At 52.2% G+C, this 18,750-nt stretch overlaps 1 protein-coding gene across 2 annotated transcripts; it reads right to left on the reverse strand.

Moving 5' to 3' along the window:
• Positions 1-699: 699 nt before the first annotated feature.
• On the reverse strand, positions 700-14,750 carry CSPG5 (chondroitin sulfate proteoglycan 5). Of its 2 annotated transcripts, XM_049642614.1 has the most exons (5): positions 14,492-14,750; positions 12,776-13,889; positions 9,609-9,797; positions 7,719-7,794; positions 700-1,243 (listed from the first exon to the last, which is right to left on the reverse strand). In XM_049642614.1, the coding sequence occupies exons 1-5, from the start codon at positions 14,586-14,588 to the stop codon at positions 1,082-1,084; spliced, it is 1,638 nt and encodes a 545-aa protein (XP_049498571.1). In that variant the 5' UTR covers positions 14,589-14,750; the 3' UTR covers positions 700-1,081. The 2 variants fall into 2 exon arrangements, with proteins under 2 accessions (XP_049498571.1, XP_049498572.1); XM_049642615.1 differs by lacking the exons at positions 700-1,243; positions 7,719-7,794; positions 9,609-9,797 and adding an exon at positions 9,806-11,035.
• Positions 14,751-18,750: the final 4,000 nt, after the last annotated feature.

An 18,750-nucleotide genomic window follows, 5' to 3' on the forward strand; every position in this document is an offset into this window, starting at 1 on the left:
ATTCTTCCAGGGTTCCTGGCATCTAGTGTAACGCCTGGCTAAGTGCTCAGTAAATATTTATGAAAGAAGGAATGTTTTTTTTTTTTTTTTTTTTTTTTTTTTAGTAAACTCTACAACCAACATGGGGCTGGGGACTCATGACTCTGAGATCAAGAGTAGCACGCACTACTGACTGAGCCAGCCAGGAACCCCTAGGAAAGGGTATTTTTAATAATAGGCGCTACAGACTCATGCACTGAATTGTGTCATCCCAAATGTTGCATGTTGAAGCCCTAACCCCTAATGTGACTGTATTTGGAGATGGGCTTATAAAGAGGTAATTAAGGTTAAATGGGCCCTAATCCATAGGACTGGCATCCTTATCAGAAGAGAAGTAACACCAGAGACCTCCCTCTCCACGTGTGCATAGAGAAAAGGCCATTGGTGGATAGAGCAAGAAGGTGGCTGTTTGCGAGCCAGAAAGAGAGGCCCTGCCAGAAACCGACTCTGGTGGTACCTTCATCTGGGACACCCAGCCTCCAGACATATCTATTGTTTAAGCCACCCAGTCTGTGGTATTTTGTTATGGCCATCTAAGCTAATATATAGACCATTTCTGGGATTTCAAACATGTACAAATATACGCTTTTAGTGAAGGTAAGAATTCCAACTCAAACTGACAAGAATGGGTGGTGAGTGGACACAATGACATTAGGAAAATGGCTTTTTAAAAAGTTTTATTTCAAGAACTTTGTTTTTTACTCTTATTTCAAAAAAAGGTGGGTCAAAGTACAAAAAAAAAGTAGTTGAATAACAGCGTAGGTTTAGAAATCACAGCAGCAGAAGCAATGTACAGACAGCACAGACAAAACAACCCAACGTATGCAATTTTGTTTGGGTTCTTTGCTTAGTGTGTGTGTGTGTGTGTGTGTGTGTGTGTGTGTGTGTTTCCCCTCCTGTACAAAATACATCAAAGCATGCCATGAGATCAGAAAAAGAAAAGAGTTTAACAAATGGTTACAAGAAATAGACTCTGTACAAGAGGAGGTCATGTTTCTCCCCGCACCCCCCCTCCCCCCATTTCCTCTCTTCTTGTTCTGCTTTAGGTTAGGTTATTCTGAAGACAGTTCACCTCCAAGTCAGCCTGGTCACCTTTGCCACCCTCAAGTTTGGGTGACATGGAGTTCTGGATGTTAAATGACTCCTCCTCTTTCAGGCAGGACTTGAGAGCTTCCTGGATTTTGTGGGGAGCACTAGGGTCATCCTGGAAGAGGAGAAAAGATGAGGAGGGGCATGAAGGAGACAGTGGGTAGAGGGATCAAATAACACTCTAGGCTTTTGAAAGAAGAAAGAAAGAGGCTCTAAGACTCTTAGCAGCTACTTTCTAGGAATGTCTTCCTAAAAAAATACTAGCCAGACAGGGATGAAACCTGGCAGGTAACCGGATTACAAATCCCTTTAATGGAGGCCAGTCTGAGGTTTTCAGAGGGGAGGGGGAGGGGGTGGGGGAAGGGGGAGAGAAATAGTCCCTTTAACACTTGATCTGGCCCCTCAAGAGTCTCAGAGCTCCCCTTGGGCAGGGCCTTCCATCCTGCTGCGGCTCTGCTTTCCCAGAAAGGTACTGGTCAGGGAGCTCCCCTAGTCAGGGGCACGAATAGGCCCATGGTCAGGTGCAGAGCTGCTCCCAGCAAAACTAGGGCCCCTCTCCCCATGGCAAGTATACCTCCTTTGACAAGAGGCCAGAGATGTGCGTGCTCCTTTACCAGGAGAAGTTGATCTACCAAAAGATGCTAGGGGCGCCTGGGTGGCTCAGTCGGTTAAGCATCCGACTTCAGCTCAGGTCACGATCTCGCGGTCCGTGAGTTCGAGCCCCGCGTCGGGCTCTGGGCTGATGGCTCGGAGCCTGGAGCTGCTTTCGATTCTGTGTCTCCCTCTCTCTCTCTGCCCCTCCCCCGTTCATGCTCTGTCTCTCTCTCTCTGTCTCAAAAATAAATAAACGTTAAAAAAAAAAATTAAAAAAAAAAAAGATGCTAACTTACAATCCATGCCCGGGTGAGTCTGGCCGCCTCCATGGTACTCGTGCAGCTTTGCGTCAGACAATACTGACAATACTCATGCGGCTAGCTTCCCACCCATTTCTGACGTGAACCCGCCCCATGTATGCACGTCTCTCCATGTACATTGCCTGCAGCCCTGTGACAACCTCCTGGCCCTGAACTGAATTTGCTTGTCAGAGGTTTTCTGGAAACCCCACACCAGTACATAGTCCTCCAGGTCTGTGTTCTGGGCATTCAGAGAACTCCCACAGTGGCACCGGCCTTCCTGCCGTGCTTTTCCTGCAGGGCCATCTGGGGGTTACAGGCACACCTCATTTTTATTATGCTTTGCAGACACTGCCGTTTCTTTTCATTGAAAATTTAAATTTTTTAAATTTAAATTTATTTTTTTTAATGTTGGTTTATTTTTGAGAGAGAGAGACAGACTGCGAGCAGGGGAGGGGCAGAGAGAGAGGGAGAGACAGAATCTGAAGCAGGCTCCAGGCTCTGAGCTGAGCACAGAGCCCGATGAGGGGCTCGAGCTCACGAAGGGTGAGATCATGACCTGAGCCGAAGTGGGAAGCTTAACTGACTGAGACACCCAGGCGCCCCAAAATGTTATTACACTGAAGGTCCGTGGTAACCCTGCAGCAGGCAAGTCTGTAGGTGCCATTTTTCCAGCAGCAACTGCTCACCTCGTGTCTCTGTGTCACATTTTGGTGATTCTCGCAATATTTCAAACTTTTTCATTATTATTATTTTTGTCATGTGATCTGTCATCAGTGATTATGACTCAGTGAAAGCTCAGATAGTGATTAGCATTTTTTGCAATAATGTATTTTTTAATTAATACGTACATCTTTTTAGACAAAGTGCTATCGCACACCTGCTAGATTACACGCTGTAACATCACTTCTATGTGCCCTGAGAAACCACAGAATTTGTCTGATTCGCTTTATCTTGACATTCACTTACTGCAGTGGTCTGGAATTGAACCCACAATACCTTGGAGATATGCCTATATACCCAGTGTGATTCAGCTGGCCTCAGTTCCTTCTTAGGCACTCCAAATAGCTATTGTAAGTGCTTGGAACTCTGCTGATCAAAGAGGTTGGGTGAACACCCAGGCAGGCTCACCGGTGGCCAGAAGGGTAGAGAATGTTGCTATCTGACCAGCTAGCTCAGACCTTTCTTGGTTTAACCACTTCCAAAATTGAAGGTCATCATCATGCTGAAGGAACATGACAGTCTCCACACAACTGTGGCGAGTCCTTGCCCATGCTGACTGCTACTGAGTTTGACCCATAACAGCACTAGGTCAGGGTAGTGACTAGTTGGACAGAAGGTAGGGAAAGGCTTCAGGCTTATACAGGACACTACGGGTGTTCAAAAGTCCTGTGCCTAAACAAACGACTGTCACCTCCCCCTGCTCCCAGCCTCACTTAGCACTTTTTCAGAAGACTGGCTTGAATACAGCATTATAATACAGTTTCAAAGACCTCAGGAATGATTTATGGACAACAGGAGAACACACGTTCCCCATTCACAACTCCACAAGAATAAGAAGAAATGAACTTCATATAGTGTTGAGGCAGATTTCAGGTACTTGGTATTTTCTATTACTGCTGGGAGAGATTTAGAAAAAAACCTTTTCAAGAGCATAAATTTAGATGTGGTGAGATGGAAAGATCTCCATGATATATTAAGTATATGTATACACGTACACACACGTACACACACAGGCTTTAGGGAGAGGGAAGCGGGAGGGGGTAGAACTGCAATTTTCATTCCATGTACTTCTGCGTGGTTTGGGGAAAGACACTGGGCACGGAAGCTTGAGAGGTGGGCCTTTAAAGATCCTGGGTCGGGGCACCTGGGTGACTCAGTCGGTTAAGCGTCTGACTCTTGGTTTGGCTCAGGTCATGATCTCACGGTTCGTGGGTTTGAGCCTCCTGTTGGGCTCTGTGCTGACAGGACGGAGCCTGCTTGGGATTCTCTATCTCCCTCTCTCTCTGCCCTCCCCAACTCATGCCCAAGTACACTCAAAATAAATAAATAAACTTAAAAAAAAAAAAAAAAAAGTAAAGATCCTGGATAGAACAGACTTTGGATCACAGCAAGCCTGGAACAGGAGAGGATAGCCTGTGTTCACCCACCCTCTCACGAGGACAGTTCTCACTTCTGTGCTGTTCCACATCCTGCTCCCCCCACCCCATCCTTGACATCAGACAGGCTTTGAGGGCAAACAGGGGCATCATGTGAGGAAAAGTAGATTTAGGGGTGTTTACAGATCTGGACATCTAAGCTGTGATGCCATGAAGGTGAGGGCCCAAATGAAACCTGGCCCCTTGAGGGCTCATGGGATTTAGACAGATGAGAAAACCGACTTCTGGGCCGATAGGTGGGATACGGATATTCTAAAAATAAGGAACATATGTATCCCACGATGCTATTAGACAAGCTAAGTACTTCCAACAAACAGCACAGGTGAGGCAGTGTCTAAACCAAGATGGAGCTATCCTAATCCACATGTCTCCTCCAGAACTAAATTTTCAACGTTTTTTATTTATTTTTGGGACAGAGAGAGACAGAGCATGAACAGGGGAGGGGCAGAGAGAGGGAGACAGAATCGGAAACAGGCTCCAGGCTCCGAGCCATCAGCCCAGAGCCTGACACGGGGCTCGAACTCACGGACCGCGAGATCGTGACACCAGAACTAGATCCTATTAAGCTTAGGGCTGCTGAAACCCTCTGCAGAAGGCCCGTCTGCCTTTGGTTTGCGGAAGTCACTCGTGGAGACGGAGCTGGCCCTCCATCTGGCCTAAGTCCTGGCAACTGCTCTGCATCCCCCTTCCCGGCATTCCACCCCAGCCAAATGGACATCCTTCAGCCCAGGGGTAGTGTGGGTTCAGGCCCGCACCCCCACTTGTCCAGACACAAATCTCTCTCAGAAGGGGATGGGCAGTCAGTATTTTACCAAATACATGAAAGAAATTGAGCCTAGGAGTAAGAAAGATTTAAACTGGGGATGGGGAGGTCAGGGGAGGACTAAAGGACCCCATGGACAAGTCTAGTAATTACTAGACTGAAATCCTGGAAGGTCTGTCAAATCTCAGGAAGACCAAGTTATATCCACGACCTTCGCTGACGGTGCAGCGTTTGCCGTGGGACTCGGGTGACTTCCCACACGCTGTGCTGCCCACACGCTAGCCATTCCTCCCCTTTCCCCGATGCTCCTTTCGGGGGCTGGCTGCTCAGCTCCAGGGCCCACGCACTTTCGGCCACTGGCTCCCTGGCTGTGGAACCCAGGCGAGGAGCCGCACGAGGCCACTGGAGCCGTGGTGGGGAGGGGAAGTGTCGCCGGCACAGACACCAGCAGCGGCTCCTTCCCAGATGTTGTCTGAAATCATTCAGAGTGTGGCCTGTAGAGATTGCTGGAGATGGGTGGGGAAAATGACCCACTCAGTCCACTTCACTTATGTAAAAGAAATAACCCCTAAGATAAGTAGGACTCTCCAAAATTTTCAGAGCCTTCAATACCAAGGGCATTTGAGGGGTGAGGGGAAGGAGGTGGCAGAGACTACATGGGTGGATGTGACTTGGAGGCTCCTGGTTCCCCCTCCCAGCTCGCCTGGAGATCTCCCGGCTTTCATCCTGCTGCTAGCATCACTGGTAAGCAGCCAATGTGGCGGCTGAAGCAACAGATAGGGCTTCACGTCATAATAAAGTGGCAACGGTCTTAACTGCCAGTGCCTGCAAGACCTTCAGTATGACCAAGTCTGACTTTTGGGCTAGGTGGAGAGTGTTAAGAGATGAAGGTAGAAAATCCACAAGTACACACCCTGCTGGACGGGACAGGCATCCCCTCTCATGCTCAGAGCTTTGGCAGAGAGGACATGATGTCCCCTGGGACACAAGTTGAGGGAAAGATGCCAGGTGGGAATGACCTTCGAGATCCAAGAGGTGACAGAGACCTCCAGAACTCATCTTGCTGCCACTTCACTGAGAGATGCCCTGAGCACTGCCCAGAAAACCCCACGGCCCTTCTCAGCAGAGTCCGCCATAGCTGCCCAGTCCCTGCTCCACTCCGTTTTTAAGGCTTGCCATGTTCTGAGTTCAAGGTCAGTGGGAACGTTCATGGACAAATGCTGTCCCTTCCACAAAGTTGGGTCAGCCAAGAAGAACTGGAAACCTCTGTATTGGCTCATGCAACCAAGACCTCCGAGAAAAGCTAATTCCTTCCTCTCCCTCTTTGGGAAGAGGGAAGGAGTCTTTCTACACTTGGGGTGACAGAAAATGTATGTGTCAGAAACTTTCTTAAGACATTTGCACTCTGCGGACAATGAATACCCTGACTGGAGGAACCATTGTACAGGTCTGACCTGCTGCCCCACATGTATGAGATGGCAGATCAGACAACAGAACCAGAAGACCTTGCAGTAGGCCATCAGTCACCAGTATTCCACAGATGACTGAATGCATACTACCTCGAGGCGCTGGGCTAGGTGGGAAGGGGGTATACGCACAGGCCTATATCCTGTGGGCTGATGAATGTGTTTATCAAGATTAAAGTTTATAAGACATCTTGTTTCCTCGGTTATTATGTCCATCTTGAACTTATTAATATCTTGATGCATACCAAGTAAAATAATATCTGTTGTTTCTCTACCCTTTATATCAAAGACTTCAAAAAATTATCCTAAACTAACCTCTTTCATTTCTTATTTAAAGGACCTCTTTGCTCCTCCTCCACCAGGCCAAGTTCTTCTTTCCTGAGGTTTGGTGAACAAGGTCCCATTTACTATTCTTCTCTCTTTTCCTTCTGGGGGCTACACTTTACCCATCTATAAAAGGAAAACAACGATCTAGATCTGTGCTGTCCCATACGGTAGCACGAGCCATGTGCCGAATTCCTGGACTTGGCCATGACACGATCTGGAGCTTGGATGGTTTCCGCTTTATTTATGAAATTCTCTCTGACAGTATCCAGTACTTAACTGGTTGTCTGGTCCAGATAACACACCAAGCCCGGATCTTTAGAAACTGGTCTATTGGGACCTTCTATTGGGTTTCAACTGACATTTACAAGCCCATCTTCCTAAGAAGAGAACTTACCCCCAGACTCATGTTTCCACCAGTGTTCTGTGCTTACCTTACCCTCACCAGTGGATATATGCCTGCCAGTTTTAGGGTGCTTAAACAATACAAAGGACACTGTTTTCCTAGCCATCCAGAGGTTTCTGCTCTCATCCCAAAGAGCAACTACCATTCACTTCAGTGCCTGCCAGGAAATTCTCTCTCAATGAAAGCAGAGTGTTTCTTCTTGATACAGAAAATAGAGAGAAAAGGAGAAAGACAAATCGGACTTCTAAAGTCTAGACGAAGATAAAAATCAGGAGTCCTCCTAGACAAAGAGCTTCCATACTACCTGTAACTCTGCGCATCAAGGAAATGACACGCCATCCTGCCCTCAGTTCCACAATCCCCGTCCCAGCAGGTCACCCTGAGCTGACCTCCAGAGCTGTGGGGAGGGGTTCCACACTCACTTGGAAATAGATCAAAGACAGGGTAGGGGCCGGGTGTGCATTAGCCTGAGGGGAGTTGTGGGGGGAAGACGAGTTACCTGACAGACAAGTTACCACAGAGAGCCAAGGCGAGGGCAGGGGGGAAGGAGGTACGGGGAGTGTCTCCAAGCTTCCTTACGTTTGGGTGAGAGCCTTCGGCAATGGTGGAGAGGGAGAAGTTATCGTTGTGGAGCTCAGACGGGGTCCGGAATTTGCTGGTTAGGACAGAAGAGAGCAGGGAAAATGTGAGTGAAGTGATCACGGCCAAACCTGACGAGAGCTTCCTGGGTCAAATACTGTATTTCATCAAATGCCATGGGCCGTAATAAGATGTGCCATTACTTGCTGGACCGCTGAGAAAAAAACTTCTACCATTTAAACTGTGATCCAATACTTTCTTATCACCTAGAGCATTTATTATATACTGGAAGTAGCTCATTGTGACATTAGATAAAGAACTGATGGTGATATGAACAGCTCTGGCCAGGATCGCGAACGCCAGGCGCTCACAACTACATCATGACTGCATCTGGCCAACAGTGGTTATAAGATACGAGCAACCAATTTCAGGCATGTGAATATGGGGGCAGGGGCGATGTGTATCTTAGAGTCAGTACAGCACAGCAGTATCTGTCGTGCTACGTGTGGTGTTATCAGAGCGGTAACCGGCCCTGGGAAATGAGGGTGACAGCGTTTGAGCTGAAGGGGCACGGGGGCCATGCTCTGTACAAAATGTGTAGCCTGCTAGGGGAGGAAGGCCGAGAACGGGCCCTGTCTCTGGCTGCTGCCCCCCTAGCAGTTGCCCCTTCTCTCCCCCACCCTCCTCAGCAGCTATCCTGATAGGTGGTCGCACCCTCTCCCTCTGCTCCCCTCTGCTGCAGCCGCCCTGGGTGCAGGCGTGGGGAAACAAGGGTCCTGGCTTGTGATCACAGGCACAGATACGGCCCCGCCTCAGTGCACAGGCACAATGGAGAGACCCCTTCTGCCCCAGGATGGTGAGCTGAAAGGCCAGCGAGTGCACGTTGCATGAGTTTACCCAGCAAAGGAGCAACAACAGATGGTGTTTGTCCTTTTCCCAGGACCCAGGGAAAGTCCTTCAGTCACATTCTCTGGAGGGGGTCTCAGGTCAGGGGGAGGGGATAAGGGGGCAACAGGGTAAAAGGGAGGTTGGGGGCAGTTCTGCATAAATTTTCTCACGGGCCCCCAGGCGGCTGAACTGCCACCTCCTCCTTTTCTGACTCCAGTGACACTTTAGGACATTCTTTGGCTCAGTGCTAAGAGTGATTCTCTCAGCATATAAGGTCACGTCCAAGTGTTGAAGGCACGGATGTAAAGGCAAATGCGTGCTGACTGACACAAGCACACAGCAGCCACTCCTCTGCTGAGAGAGAAGCTGACACGAGACTCTATTCCCATCTGGCCCTTAAAATCCACAGCAGAAGTTAAGCCTAGCCCCTCCCACGCCCAATATTCTACTTAGGAGAGGTAAAGTGGATTTCCCGAAATTCCTTGCACTTTTGTCCCGACCAAGGGTTGACAAGTTTTCTACAGCAATGCACTGCCAAGCCCCTTCTCTTCCGTGTTCGCGGAGGAAGAGCCCGTACTGACAGCAGGTCTGAGGGAGCTGGGGTTCCTTCCTGTAGATGTGTGAGTGGGATCCTCACACCGGCCATGACGGACAAAGCCCTGGGAAACAGGTGCAGTCAGCCAGTGGTGGGGTGAGCATAGTGACCTACACGGGGGACCACAGCCAGGTGCACTGGTGGCCTTTTCTTTAAGCACCATCTATCCCCGGGGTGGGGGGTGTCGGGAATAGTGCCAGACAGTGGCAGAGGGGCCACGGGGTCTTGGGCTCTACGGCAATGCCAGCACATCCCGCATAGGAATGGATACACTTGGATGAGTGTTTGGTGTGAAAAACACAACTAGGGATGTAGAGCAGGTGCCCGGGCCCCTCGTGACGATGTCCCTGGAGCAGGTGGAGGGGTGCGGACGTAGGGTCAGGTGGGGCGGGCCCACACAGACTCACTTGGTCCTACGCAGCTTGGTATTCTCTGTCTTGAGCAGATATAGCTTCTTGGCGAAGAACACTGTCATCATGAAGAGCAGGAGCAGTACAAGGGCGGCCGAGCCGACGGCCACGCACATCACCTGGAAGTCGGTGATGATGGACTCGCAGCGCATCCCCTTGTGCCAGATGTAGTCCTGTGTGTTGCACCTGTGGCGGCGACAGAGAGAGACTGAGATGACAGGCAGGCAGCCGTGGCCACAGCGAGGGCCTGGTCCCTGAGCCCCATACTCACCTCAACAGCCCATTCCTGGGACTGTGTTGAGGAAGTGAGATGTCCCCGATCTGTGCAGGCCTCATAGCTGAGACTCTGTACAACCACCCCATGAGGTGACGGGCACTGAGGAGGGCACTTGTTGGGATGAGCGCTGGGTGTTGTATGTTAGAGATGAATCACTGGCTTCTACTCCTAAAACCAGTACTACACTGTATGTTAACTAACTTGAATTTAAGTAAATCTTAGACGTCCCATGAAGTGGGCAGAGCAGCGCTAAGGTCCATGATATAAACAAGGCAACCAGGGCACTGAGAAACTGAGTGAACTGGTCATTCCCATGAGTATGAAGTGACTGCGGAGGGTGAGAACCTTGGCTTTCCCCCTCGCAGCCTCAATGACAATCACAGGATTCTCTCAGCTCCCCCTGCCCTTGGCTCTGGGTGAAAGACAAGATAATAGGACCTCTGGCTCCAAAAGCAGTCAATTCACTCTGCACGTGAGAACCTATCTTGCTGTTCTGCAGTCCCATCTAGTTCACCAGGCTATCCAGACGCCAAAATGTAAGGAAGTTGACAGACAAGGACGAACACAAAGATGGATGTACATTCCCCTCCTATCGCAGCCCCCCAAATTCTGCCCCTAAAACTTCGTGTCCTATTACCATGAGAAATGTCAGGAAAGCACAGTGAGAATCAACCCTCTGGGTGGGTTTTAGTCCTTTTGTTGAGTGACTTTCTCTTGCCCTTGGGGACATTCCCAGGCTCCAACTCTTCCAATGACATTGCTGTTTCCATGGGAACCAGGCTGCTTCAAAGAGGAAAGATGTGGAAGGATACAGAAGCAGGCAAATGAGGGAGGACATGAACCTCAGGGTGAATGACAGACAAGAGAAAAGGGGTCCAGGAATGGGGAAATTAAGCATTGGAGAACTGGGCTCCTCCACCTCCGGAATAGGGTGGGGAGATGTGACTTAACAGGAAATTTCTTTCTTTTCCAACTGACCCTCTGCAGTCCAGGGAGGCTATGTGTCTGGGGAGGGCGGGGAAAGAAGATCCTGCTAACTTGCTGCTCTGGAGAAGTTCTGCTGTAGCTCCGATCATTTCCCTGCAGTGGGCCAGGGCGGCGGAGACAAAGGCATGCTGCAGTCTGCAACTGAGGGCTTGGCAGTCTCCTGTGAGTGGAATGCAAAACAGTTTCCGGGCCACAGCCGAGCCTGGTTGTGCACAGCGGGAGGAGGAGGCTGTGGGGGAGGAGGGGGGAGGCCGGAGAGTGACCCCGGGATGGAAGGTGAGCAAGGGGGGGGGGGGCGGGGGGGGGGGGGAGGGTGGGCGGGGGGAGACTTATGGAAAAGCCCTTCTGAGGCAGGACCCACTGGAGGGTCCCTGGTCAGCACACCCACACAGCTTACTAAGGACAAGCTTAATTTCTCACTGGGGCGTCCCAAGAGCTCCAGGAGGTTCTGGGACCTTTTCTAGCTCTCCAGAAGCAGCAAGGACCCTACATTTCATACTGTGATAGGAGAAGACTACTTTGAAGGTGAAAATGCGGGCCTCCAATAGGGTGGAAGATAATGATTTCACTGCTCCCAGGCTAAAATCATCACTGTAGTTCCCCTAACGAAAGCTTGAGGAGCAAAATCACAGGGTTTCCACATATTTCTGGTAGCCCTTAACCAACAGGCAAGGTCTTGTTGCCATAATTTCTTGATCATGGTTCCTTTTAGCAATGACTGGACTACTCCAATCAGAACAGTGTGGGCACATCCTATATGACTGACCCTAATCATCTCACGATCATTTATATGAAAGAAGGAACTAGAAGTCAAGCTTTAATGCCAAAGGCACAACATTCACGCCTTCTACATGTTATTCTTCTATCAGAACATCAAGACCTACAGAATTTGAATTCTTTACACACCTCCAAAAAAAAAAAACCAAGAAAGAGAAACATCAGGAATGACATTTAAAGAGACCCCCCAGATTACAGAAATTCTCCTCCTAGGACCAATGGAAACAGGTACCAGAGGAATCTGGGGGTTCTACTCTACTTCTAGGGCCTGTAGAGGATGGAGACAAGGAAACTATCCACATCACCCCTGACTTGTGATTCTTCCACAAAAAGCCAGTGAGCTCTCACGCCATGACGGCAGGTGTATGAGGTATTCCTGAGGTGGCATGGGATGGTGGCTACAGTCAATGTCCTTAGAGACACTAACCTCTCTGGGTCTTCAAAACATTCTGCACTGGGTATCCCAAGGAAGACAAAAATCAAGGTAGAAGGGAAAAATCCACTACCCCAAATTAAGAGACCCTACCACATCTGATATGCCAGGAAAGATACTTTGTTTGACTTGACCTTTTTGAATGGCTGCTTTTGGGGTCTGCTCCCAATAAGAAGGTCCTCACTCTGACTTTACATGCCCACCTCCCTACACATGCCCTGCAGGGAGATAGGGTCTTCCTGTAGCCGCACACATGGCTCAGAGGGAGTGCTCCGCAGCCATCTTTCTTCCAGAGTCGGCTTATAGGCCTACTTTTTCTGCTAGCATAGCCAGAACTCTCCAACGAAACACCTGAAGCCAGTAAAGACCTCTTTCCAAAACCCTTAGAGAAGTCCCCTCCCTTTGCCTTTATAAAGCTTAGTGGTTTGATAAAGAAAACACGCTTGGAGGAAATACAAAATCTTATTTCTGAGGAATCTCTCCTTGTGATGAGATCACAGGAAGTACATTTAAGAAGTAGTTCCCCATAGAAGATATCTGAGTGAATGTCTCTTGATCCTCTTGGCCTGGGAACATACAACCTCTTGGAAGTTGTGCCTATCACATCCCCCTCTTTGCTGAGTCTGCCTCACATACACTCTTCAGGAGTTCTTTTACAAGCCCCTGTGCACCTGCCTGCCACACCCTTACCTGCAGAAGGCCCCTATGTTCTCCACCAGGTAGCACTGGCCGCCATTGTGACAGTAACTTGGAAAGAGGTCGCACACTGACCGGCAGGAGCCGTTATGTCGCACAAAGCCGCTGCGGCACTCAGTGCCATTCTCGCTTGGGGTCAGGTCCCTGCCTGGCTCTCCAGGGCGGGGCCTGAGGGCGATGCTGCTGCCAGGGACCATCCCCAGAGTATGCTGTGGGGGGACAGCATGCCACCGACTGGTAGGCTGGCCAGTCCCGGGCCCCAGACCAGGCTTCTCGGTAGGCACCAGAAGGTCACTTTCATCTTCCAGGTCTCCACCTCCCGCTGCATCCTTGTCATCCTCCTCTTCCTCCTCCTCTTCATCAAGGTCATCATAGAAGGATGTGGTGGGGTAGAAGTCAGATTCATCAAAGGGGGTGAAGTCATCGTATAAGTCAAGCAGGCTCCAGGAAGGGGTCTCTCCCCCAGTATCAGGGTGGTGCTCTGAGGTTCCTGGCGACCCTGGGAAGCTCTCCAGGTCGGCACCACGGCCCTCACCATCCAATCCTTCGAAGTAGTCGATGTCAATTATATCTGACGCTGGCTGGGGCTCCATTGTGCCCTGAAAGGGGAATGTGGGCTCTGGCCCATGAGGGTCATGTGTGCTGCCTCCCAGGTTCAACCAAACCTCCAAGGGACTCTCCTTGGGGTGTTCTGGGCCGGGGCTCAGCATGTCGCCAGGTGTGGGGGAGGGTGGTCTGCTGGCCTCTGTAGCCTTGGGGATGGAGGGGGCCATCGATGACTGTCCCAGGGCCTCCTTGGGAGCCGGGAGCGTGGCTGGAAGGGCCTGGGTGTCGCCGCTGCCGGCCTCTGCGGTCACTCCACCCAGGCCAGGGCTGTCAGCCTCCAGCCAGGGTGCGCCGGTCACCGCTGCCGACGCCTCCAGCACCTCCTCTGGCCCGACACTAGGCCCCATCATGGCCTGCTCACCGCCAGGTGCGGTCCACGAGGTCTCATCTTCCTCAGCTGCTGGTGGGCCGGCCTTCTCCCTCGTTTCGTTGGCAGTCGGCTCCCTCGCCAGGATGCTCTTCACTTGCTCGTGGGCCTCGACGGCGCCGCCAGTCTCACGGGCTGTGGACGGGAGGTAGGGGGCGCGGCGTCAGGGCCCCGCCCCCCGCCCACCCGAAGAGACCAATTCAAGGTTTCCCAAGGCCCCGCCCCCACCCCGCCCGGGCCCTTTTCTCGCTCAGGCCCCGCCCCTCGGCCATCATACCCCGCCCCCGACAAGCCCGCAGTGTACCCGCGGCTGCTCCCACCTCCCACCCAAGGCGGAGGTTTTACCCTCAGGGCTCCACCTCACCTCCAGACCCCGCCCTAAAGTCGCACCCTCAGGGTCCCGCCCCACGCCAGGCCCCGCCCCAACTCTCATCCTCATGGCCCCATCACCTCAAGGTCCCGCCCCGAAGTCTCACCCTCAGGCCCCTCCCACCCAGGCCCCTCCCCCAACCGGCACCTCTGTCCGAACACCCGGGCCGGGGCCGCCCCCAACCCCTCGGCCTCCCCCAAGTATCCCACCTCTGCGCGCGCCCCTTCCCCCGCCCCGGTCGCGGGCAAGGAGCTGCCCCGCCCCCTTGCCACAGCTCGCTAACTCCGCCTGTACCCGAGGCCAGCGGGACCCTGGCCCAGGGTGGGGCGCGAGGGCCGCGGGGGTCCTGGTCGCAGTCGGTACCTACCCGGCGCGGCCCGGGTGGCGAGGACCAGCGCGGCCCCCAGAAGCAGCAGCAGAGGCGGCGGCCCCCGGCCCGGGCCCCCGCCCCCGGCTCGGCCCATGGCGCGGCGCCCCGACCGCTATCCGCGGTCTGCCCGGCTGGCTGCGCCCTCGGCTCACCGGCCGCCGCGCCTCCCGCCCGCGCTGCGGCCGTCTCAGCCCACGATGGGCAGCGCGAGAAGCCGCATGCCGCCGCCGTCCGCCGCTGTCCCCGGAGCGCCGCGCCTCCCAGCCTCCCCGCGCCGCCGCTGCCGCGCTCAGCGCCGCCCCCACCCCGCCCGCCGCGCCCGCCCCGCCGCACGTAGCTCTGACGCCGGCCCCGCTCGATCCGCCTGCCGGGGACAGACAGACCCCCGGCTCGGGACGCCAAGACAAACGGACGTGGAGTAGCGCGGGTGCGGAGCACAGCGCCGTGCGTGGTGTTAGCCGACAGGTGCACGGGCGGGAGACCTGTGGGGCGGGGCCCGCCCTCCCGGTGGAGGGCTGGCACGGGCCCCCCACCTGCGAGGAACCCACCCGCCACGCGGCGAGCACGGAGGCGGGGGCCCAGACATCCGCAAGCTTGGGGCGGGGCTCGGAAGGGCCGCAGGGGGCGGAAGCCCGAGCTGGAGCTGTGGAAATGAGCCGAGCCCGGGGTGCACGGAGCCTCTCAGATTTCTGCGCCAATGCCGTGTTCGGGGAGGGGAAGGGTCTCGGGGAGGTCTGCGGGTGTCCACGAGGGCGGGGCGGGCGCTGGCAGCGCCAGGCAAGGGGGCGAAGCCGACGGCCCGGGCTCTAATCGGATCAGACCTAATCCGTCCATAGCCAAAGCCCATACCTTGCACAGCCAGGCCCGCCGCAATGCATCCCAGGGGCAGGGGGCAAGACCTTCCTCTGACTGCGACTACCCCACCTTCCTTCTTGCCTCTTCGGGGCAGCCTGGACAGCGGCCTTTAATCCTGGTCCCTTCCTCGCAGGATACATCACCGCCCATGTGCTCCAGGTCACCAAAGTTAAAGCTCCTGGACAGACCCAAATGGCCTAGATCACAGCCTATGGACGCGCGGGCACCAGGCCCAGCGTTAGAGTAGTCTGCGGGCCGTCCAAAGCTCAGTTCGGCCAGGGACCCCTCATCCCCAGAGCCCTGCTTGGCTGGAGAGTTGTGGCCTAGTTACCTAGTTTATTGCCCAAAGCAACCGTCTACCTCCTGATGTGTTAATGACCCGAATGATGACATTCAGGGTCAACACTTTAGACGTGACACCCCTGGTATTTGAGACACTCCCATTTCTGCAACTAGGCAGCCACATAGATGACTAAATTGGAGAATCTATCCCTTAATGTCCTAGCGTGTGGCTCTGGATGGGATTTCCTTGGTTCAAAGTGTGTTTCTCTCACTGAAACTACTGCTGCAGCGGTCTGTTAAGCAGGCCTGGTGTTCCCTTCCTTCCAGGTCTGCCTGGCAAACTCCTTACCCCAGAAAGCTCAGTTCCTGTCACCTTTTGCCTCTGCGAACCTGTCACTGAATTGTCTACGATAATTCCCCACTGGATTGCAAGGCACTTTGCACAGGGTCAGGCACAGGGAGGCTCCCTGAGGTGGTGTAGAAGCATAAACAAATGAATGGCAACCAGGTACTCCCACCCCAGAACCATAGGTCTGGAGCTTTCCGCAAAGGGGCTGACTTCCTGAGGCTCTTTCCACATGGCTTCTTGCTGCCTCTGGGGACAGTAAATACCAGTTTGGAACAACCACCTTCTCTGAGCAGAGGGTCAGGCTGGGCTTTGTACTTGTTGGTTGGCCACAGAGGCACTAATACAGCCTCCAACCCCATCTCGCTTCCCTTGTCTGTAGCTTATCCCTGTATCTTCTTTTTTGGCCTATGTACATGTTTTTAGGTGTTCCTCTGCTTCTCTGTGTCTCCTGGACTCTTGAGTGGTGGTTTGTCAGAGTGGAGGATATTGGTGGACACGTCTATCTCCTCCTTCTTGAGGCCAGTCTGTGTGGGAAGGATGCCTCAAGGATGGGTCCCTTTGAGGTCTGGGGTATGACAACTACTCGCGTGTTTTTCATAAGGTCTGAACGGGGCCATTCTTCCACTTCTTTGTTAAGACTCTAGCTACTTGTTTTTCGTTTTAAAATATTTCATTAAATATTTAAATATATTTTTATTTTCAATTAAAATTTTTTTTCAGTAGGCTCCACGCCCAGCCTGGGGTCTGAACTCACAACCCCAAGATCAAGAGTTGCATGCTCCACCAACTGAGCCAGCCAGACACCCCTTAAGTTCAATTTTTGAATTATAACGAGCATATGGTATAAAATGAAATATGGAAAGTCTCCTTCCTCAACGACCTTCTTCCCTTCCTGGGAGACAAATTTTAACCTTCTTCATTTTGGGATTTTATATCAATGGTTGCCACTCACTTTCATTCTGATCCTCCCTAGCAGACCTCACCAGCAGTTTCAGAACTCAGCACAGCATACCTGGTTTGGTGACACCTCTGAGATGGATGGAAGCTCATCGTGCAATGGGGTGTGACACAGCGGGATTCGGCATCAGATCTGTGTGACCTTGGGAGAGTAACTCAACTCACATATGTTGAAAGTGGTAAACATAGTGTCCAGTGAATGCAATACTTTTTCTGGGCACAGTGGTTAAGACATAGGAGTGAAAGAAAAGGAAAATTAGATCTAGAGCTTGTGCCCATGTCCATTCAAGTTTTTTGCATTTGGGCATCAGGGATGCTTTATGAAGATTCCATATGCCTCGGAGGTTCCTATTGGGTTTGGCAACCTGCCTCCAGTACCAAAGCAGGCATAAGGCCCATTGCCATGGCTACAGCCTGCCTCCATGTGCACAGAAAGCCTCTAGCTTAACTAGGGGGCTGTCCAGGGCAGGAGCTGCTCTGGTTGCCATGGCTGGGACATACTTTCATTGGGACAGGATGCAGCATGGTTCCTCAGTAGTAACTACTGTCATTTTAGTTTTCCTAGTACTGTACTCTAATTTGTCTCGTTCTTCACCATCATGCTACAAATACCTTACCATTTTGCACATTTGCACACTGACACAGATTGGTAAGGCCAGGACTTATGCTAAGATCTTGATTTCAAACCTTTTCATTCTTGCTTCATTTCATAAGAGTGATCAGGATGCAGAGGTCAGGCCTCACTTGGCAGAATGGAAGCCCTGCCTCTCTTCCCAACCCCAACACCCACACCTGGGCATTGAAACATTAATGCTATGATTTCTTAACAGGGTAGAGTGTGACAATAATCCAGACTCATGTCCTAAGTCAGAGTCAGAAAGGGCCATCTAGCATGGCCTCTCCCCTGCCAGCAGAGTTCTGGGCTGCAGGGCAGTCAGCTCTGACCATTTTGGGGGATGAGCTGCTGGTAGTGAACCTTCTTGCACTATTACCAGGAAGAAGAGAAGAACCAAGGGCCAGGGACTTGAGTTATTAGCGCTGACAACCACCTCCTCACGCAGGAACTGGGTTCTTCTCAATTGTACAAGTATTGATCCTAGAAAAGCATGTGACAATTTAGAGGTGGGCATCTTGTCCAGGCAGGCAGTGGGTTTGCTGCAAGACTGCTGCAAAAGCCCCTGAATTTCATTACCCTAAAGCCAAGTCATTTGGGAGAAAGCCACACAGCACAGCCAACACAGCATCAGATATGGAGCAACTAGGCCTCTCCCAGCTGGCGACCTCTCCAAGTGCTTCTCAGGAACCCCACAGCTACTGTACCATAAGCAGACCGGAAAAAGGAATGCCAGTCAATCTGGATGGCCATGGGAAATCCGTAAGTGGCAGGGCCAAATCAGCCATGGAAATCAGCTTGTGCAACGGGGTTATTACCATCCAATGTCACTGCTGCTTCCTAACTCCCTCAGGGACCATCTGGTGGTAGTGAGAGCACCTTAGGTGGGAGGTTGCCGTAGAAGAGAGTGGGGGGTATTTTCTTTCCTCAGTTGTCTAAAGGTGGTGGTCACAGTGCTGTATTAAGGCATGGCTATTTTGCTGAAGTTTGCAAAGGCTATACCCTAAAGGTCTGTAGTGGAAGGGCCTCGAGAGGCCTCTGGGGACACAAGAGAATAAAGATGGATCTAGTTCTTCAAGGCAGGTGAGGAACAGGAAGAGGGGATCAGAAAAGGCTCTCCCTCCTTGGGGTCTCACGAGTTGGGAGAGGGCTGGGGGATCCGCGGGGAGAGCTAGCTCCGGCTGTTTTTGGAACCTCTGA

The sequence above is a fragment of the Panthera uncia genome, chromosome A2, assembly GCF_023721935.1.
Source record: "Panthera uncia isolate 11264 chromosome A2, Puncia_PCG_1.0, whole genome shotgun sequence".
NCBI classification, from domain to species: Eukaryota; Metazoa; Chordata; class Mammalia; order Carnivora; family Felidae; genus Panthera; species Panthera uncia.